This window comes from Anarrhichthys ocellatus, unplaced genomic scaffold, assembly GCF_004355925.1.
Source record: "Anarrhichthys ocellatus isolate YVR2014 unplaced genomic scaffold, GSC_Weel_1.0 scaffold113, whole genome shotgun sequence".
NCBI classification, from domain to species: domain Eukaryota; kingdom Metazoa; phylum Chordata; class Actinopteri; order Perciformes; family Anarhichadidae; genus Anarrhichthys; species Anarrhichthys ocellatus.
In genome coordinates, this window is record NW_022280143.1 from 36605 (window position 1) to 43221 (window position 6617).

Genomic DNA, 6617 nt, shown 5'->3' on the forward strand with positions numbered 1-6617 from the left:
GGGCAAATCACTTTTTTACACAGGGCCATGTAGGTTTGGATTTGTTTTCCCCCTTAATAATAAAAACCTTCATTTAAAAACTGCATTTTGTGTTTACTTGTGTTATCTTTGTCTAATATTTAAATTTGTTTGATGATCTGAAACATTTAAGTGTGACAAACATGCAAAAAAATAAGAAATCAGGAAGGGGGCAAACACTTTTCACACAACTGTATATATACACATATATACATATATATATACACATATATATATATATATATATATATATATATATATATATATATATATATACACACATATATATATACATACACACATATACATACATATATATATACTGTATATACACACACATTTGTGGAGGGTGGTTTTCTAGCTTTTCAAAGAACAAAAATACAAGAGCGAAGATGTAAATGGAATAGAGAGATACAGATAAGAGTGTGTTCATCTCATGTAACACAGGCTGCCATTTTTAGAATGCATGGCTTCCAATCTTAATGCCTATAACGAAGTATTGACTTCCAATGAGCACATCATGTCAGCTAGTGTGTCAGCTAAGCAGCCAAGGCTTAACTAGCTGTACGATGCGATACAAAAGAAATGTGATGTTATTTTAATATATTCTAGAAGCATCATCAACTGCTGAGGATGCTGACTTTTTGCAGTTTTAGCATCAATTGTTTTATATCATGTACGTAACCATCAACATGATTATAAAGATACCATTTACAAGATTCTCGTTTTAAAACGAGTAAGCTAAAGCTGATCAGATCTGCCAAGTTGTCACTTCAGCTGTGAAAACTGATGGTTGCCTGCTATATAACAAGAATCAAGTAACAATTGTCTCCAAAATGTATATTTTATTCATTTTGAGTGGTAAATTTGCCCCAGATATACAGTAAGTGTATATAGCATATAAACTGTGCGAGAATGAAAGGCTTAGCAATAGGACTAAGAAAAGAAAAAACTTAAAATACACCAAAATACAAAATAGACACATTGCAAGTATTCTTGTGGTATACTTTAAGTTTTAGGTAACCTACATTAAACTCAAACTAAACTCTGCTCTAGTAATTCATCGTCAGCCGAGATCTGCCTCTCTGTCTAAAGCTACTTAATAAGTTATGTTACCTTTTACCTTTGCTAGTAAGAAATTAACAAGCAATCATCTCGCTGGTTGAATGAGTCCAGTATAAATTTATTGGGACCACAAACGTCTTCCACTCCTCTCCAGTCCAGCCTTTCAGCTCTCATCCAGCGATATGCACGTGATATGGGCTCCGCTTGGGCTGTAATTACTGTAATCATGAGGGCAACAGAGGGAGAGGGTCGTAACTATGCCCCCGGTAGTTTCAACATCATGTCTCAACTCCTGTAATTATGGCTTAGACTATTATTAACTGAGCTGCATTCACCCAGAGGAGTGAAAAAGAGCTCAAAACAGGGGAAAGTCACTTTAAAGACTCATAATCATCGTATATAAAAAGACAGCGATTTTAAGCATTTCATAATGACATACATTAGTACAATCTCTGTTCATGTATATCATTTCAGATAGAATAGTATGGACTAGACGCCAGAAAAGGGCAAAACGGCACGACGCATGCAAGAACAGAGGATTGTTCAGATGTGCTTATTTGTCACTGTCAGTACTTGGACATCTTATTACTAATGAACAGGATTAATTCACTTGCCTGACAAACATAAGCTCAATTGAATTATTCATAAAATGTTCCTTCCCCACATACCTAACAACTGACACATCCTAAAGCACGTATTAAAAGAAAGTGACAACAAACTCATTAGAACCTCACACAGACTCAAACCGTCTACCATCTGTCTAAGACCGAGCAGAAAGCGCCATATATTTACCCTGCTGCTGGTATAAACAATTCACATCCATCAGCAGTGGACTTTCTTTATTTCCAGTCTATCAGCTCCGACTACCCCCTCCCTGCTTCAAACATGAAACATGCAGCGTCGCAACTAATGACTTTGCTGGCAGTCTTGCGGCTGGCTGTTTGCTTTGTTTGTGTCGACACATATATATTTAGTGGGTGTCATCTTTAATTTGGCCCCCGGTGGAAACGGTGATGTGAAATATGAAATGATTGTGCGCATGTGTAGGTGTTCGCCTACAGCATCTCTCATCTTTTAATATGGCATCTGTGGCAGACAAATTCTGCTACCGAGCCCGAGTGCATCATCCGCAAAAATGCTAATGCAGGCTGGAAAAGAGTCTCAAATAAGTAGAAACAGCATCAGCTCCTGGCAGACGACACCTTCAGCTCAACACACAATCATCTTAGAGAACGCCTTTTTATGTTTCAGATGATTAATGATCAACAGGACGTCCTATTGATGAGAGGACTAAACATTTTTCTCCCCAACCTTTGCAGCTGTGATCATATTTTAGGTCGTATTTTGATCACACAGGATCAAAATATGAAACATTTCAACAGAAGCTGAGGCTGAAAACTGTTAGGTGGTAAATTGGCAAAAGTTACATTTAGATTACAAGTGGATCGGACTTTGTGTGTGAGTGCGACTGCAAGAGTGTGTGTGTGTGTGTGTGTGTGTGTGTGTGTGTATGCCACCTACTCACTGTGGCTAACACAAAGGGCAAGTGCCTACACAAAGCTCCATCCCACTGGCATTGGAACGTAATCCCCAAGAGAAACTGCTCCAAAACATCCACATGATTCACTGTTACTCCAGTTTTGTTCAACGCGGCCATGCACATCATTTGTTTTTTATCCACCAAACATATTGAGGAGAATTAAGGTTTGCTAGGAACCTGTTTGCTGTTACTAACCAGCTGTTAATTCGTATCCCAGGGAACAACATGGCACCATTACTGTAAGCACAAAAGCCCTGTCCTAACAATACATTGGTAGGTTTAGCATAGCTGGAATACATTAAGCCCCTCTACAGTATCTACTGCTTCATTTCATTATTAAAAAAGCACATTCAGTTGCAAATGTCAAGTCATGACTGCTGGTGTAACTGAATTTCAAATGTAGCTAGAATGAGCATCCTGGAGATACTGTCTGTATGTGATACTGTAGGTACTGTGATACTGGAAATACGACTTTGGCAGCCTATTTCAGACTGGCATTAACAGATCATAACAAAGAGTTATAATGAAAGACGATATTGAAAAAACACAAATTAACGTGATTCAACCTAAAATTTCCAAATTGATTTTTTTTTACCATTAGCTGTGACGATTAAGGAAAGATAGGTCTAGTGAATTTTAAGTGGGCAGTTGAATTCTGGCAGCGGTCTGACGTCAGACTCCTGGAGTCTATTAAGTCTCTCTCTCTCCTCCAATCAATACGTCCTCCAGGTGCAGGATATAATGTGTAATCATAACACACAAATTCCAGTCATCATTTTGATCATGATGAGAGTAACACATTGCCGTTAGCAGTCACTGTGTAATTACCCGGCTGGCACAGACCATAAGGGAAAACTAAATATGCAAATATTTCATTTTCTCACAAAGGTTCCTTTGGGATTCTTAGTGTACAATGCAGAGGTAATATCTGCCAGGATCATGCCACACTACAGCATAGGGGATTCCATACCATTTGCCCCAACTTTAGAAAGTTCATCCAGAATAGATCTGTGTTTTAACAGGTTATTTATATATTTTGTGTTGCTAAACTGAACCTATGGGAAAAAAACAAAAAGAGACATTTACTTACATACCAAGAGGCAGAGGCTGCCACCCCTTACTATAATGAACAAAGCCTTGTGTACAACGTCTGACAGCCTGTGAGTGACAGCTTAATAATTTCAAGCTTAGCGTATTACTATAAAAGGTTTGCCTTCCCAGATCTTTATAAACACTGAAGCAGAAAGCAGCGTACTAGCAATTTGCATGCAGGTCTTGCTCCAGCCATATCACATATTCCTCAATGGCAGCGGTGTATTCTATTGATTTAATGAAAACCGATGAAAGATAGAAACTGAACTGAATGATAGCCATCAGAGGTAACCAGGGGTAACACTGCAGAAATGTATTTCTAAAATGTAAAGAGGATGACAGTTGATATCAAGAGCTTTCTGTTAACACAATAACAGAAAGCTGTGCACCAGGGATGCACATGTCTGCGAAGATTATTCTCATTTCTGGTCAATGTATACATTACACTTTCACTGAATTGCTTAACCTATAAAGTGTTGAAAATAACAAAACTGACGGCATCAAAATGCCTTTTCTGTAAGACCACCAGTCACAAAAAAATAAATAATTGGAAATCATAAGAAACTGAAAAAGCAGCAAGGCCTTGGAAGAGCTGAAAACGACAAACTGACAAATTGATTTATCGCCTAACTGTTTAAGAACTATGAGAGGGTCAAGGATCTCAAAACTATGTATAAAGCAGTATCTGGTATTGGGTGTATACTCTCCTCAGCATCACTGAGCTCTGCTTAAAAAGGTTCAGACAACTGCATATGAAATGATAATACAATGATGAAATGATAATGTTTTCTCCCATCCTGTGGGTTGCTGCATAGCAAGAGAGCTTGTGTGGTGAAGTGTCAGCACCAGAAGGCAGACAGCTCCACACCCGCACCACCAGAAGACCCAGAGTCACATATTGATTCCTCCATTAATCATAAGGGACTTTGAAAGGAGTTGTCCTGAGTACAAAACTACAAATCACTGTCCATGCAATTCCCTCGAATTTACTTTATGCGATTTGCACAAAGATAAAGCAAATGCTGACAGGAACACAGTATTTAACTCAGACAGAAGAGAGACTGTCCTTGGTGGACAAAGAGGTTTTTCCTCTGAGACGGAGTCTTAGGCATCACCATGTGTTAAAAACAATCAATAGCCTGTGCTGAAATGATTGTCTCGCCCATATGCACTTGCCCTCACAATCTCATCACAACACATATATCTTACAAATAAAAGATGATCCACAAGTGGGCAAGATGGGTGCATAATAGGCTGAAAGTGATTAGTCACAAAGGTATTGTGTTTCAGCATGAATCCAACCTCAGAAATTACAATTAACGCAATGATATTCTGGGAAAGTAAGGCGCAGATTCGATGTTCTGCCTTTTATATGCATGATACAGTACTTTATATTTTTTTCTTAGAAATAAATGCAATGAAAAGCGGGAGTTAAATATGTTCTTGCTTGTCGGAGAAAAATGATTTCTGATATAACAGCATTTAAATACCTTCCTGAATGAATAGGGTCTATTTGCCAATTCGCCATACACATGATCCACTAGCACTGCATTTTCAAAAGTTTTAGAATTGATTTCAGCCCACCTTTGTGGAGGAGCGCGGCATGCATACTGATTAGCTTACTCCTATTATATTTTAAAATCATTATTATCATGGGAATAAGTGCAGCTTGGTGAATTACACCTACACCGAGGTGAAGTGCATGCTGTGGATTTGTGAAGCTCTTTAAAATATTGTCTAACCAGCTTTATATTACTGGGGGTAAAATAAGCAATATTAAACTGTGGGACTTTTGAGTGAAGTTTGGCATGACATCTTCCGTAAAAGAATTCTGACACCTATCGGGGCGAGCCCATACTGTATAGATAGGCTACCGGATGAAGCCTATGTCCTAAAACCCGAGTGAAATACAGCCGTAAATAGTGAGCAGCGATCAACGCTCTGATATGAAACAAGTGGCAGTAAGCGATTATAAAATAACATGCAATAAGAAACTCACCAGAGAGGGGTATAATCCGAAGATGGTGAGGGAGAGGACGGGGTACAGGACGCTCAACAGGACCCGCATGATTACGGGCTCCTGGCAGCCACTTTTCTCCAAGGCGCAGTCCTTTACCATAGAGCTGCTGTCCTCTTGTTCACGTTACCACGTCTCTACTGTAGTCGAGCCACAGAGAGAGCGCTCCGTCGGCGGCACAGGGTCCACACGTTCACCGGCATCACACCCACCGCTCCCTGGCGCTCCGTCAAGCACAGCCGAGAAAAAAAAAGTTTTGAGCGAGGGGGAAATATTCAAATATTTGAGTTCCAGCAGACTGCGGGGGAGGCGCACCAAGGGTGGATGTGACATCACTCGATGGGTTTATCTATCTACCCACCTATCTGTAGCGTCTTTCTATAGTATCATGTTTCTCTATCTATCCAATACCATGACACTGGGATTTTGATGACCTTCATATTCACCTTCAGATTTTGTACAGTTGTCTTTTAAAATAAGAAACATACGTGTTTATTGCAGTGCCAATGCCTCTTACTATCACTATGCACTCAAGATTCTGCCAAACAATACGTGTGTGTGTCTGTCATTTAGCTTCTACTCAAATTGCTATACATAGATGATAATAACACAACAAAAACGAACAACAGCATTGTACCATAAGGAACTAATGGGCTAAATTCCATCAAAACAGAGTATTTTTGATCCATGAATAGTTTGCATTTGCACAAATGATCTGCTATTGGTGCGGGCCTTTGACACTTAAAAAAGGTCTCATTGATAAAGTGTTCATCATGTTACAATGGGCATTGTGCTGACAGAGATTGACAGCAGGTGCTTCATGGATATGAACTTGCTTGACAATTTACTCACAATCTAATAGGTGTTTTCCCACTTGCTACTCTT

General features: G+C 39.1%; 1 protein-coding gene across 1 annotated transcript in view; it reads right to left on the reverse strand.

Moving 5' to 3' along the window:
- The window catches only part of olfm3a (olfactomedin 3a), a 24737-nt gene extending 18797 nt beyond the window's left edge, over positions 1 to 5940 (reverse strand). Inside the window, exon 1 of the mRNA XM_031876722.1 lies at positions 5715 to 5940. Coding sequence (XP_031732582.1) covers positions 5715 to 5834 — 120 coding nt within the window. The 5' untranslated portion in view covers positions 5835 to 5940. The remainder of the gene's footprint in view (positions 1 to 5714) is intronic.
- Between the last annotated feature and the right edge of the window lie 677 nt (positions 5941 to 6617).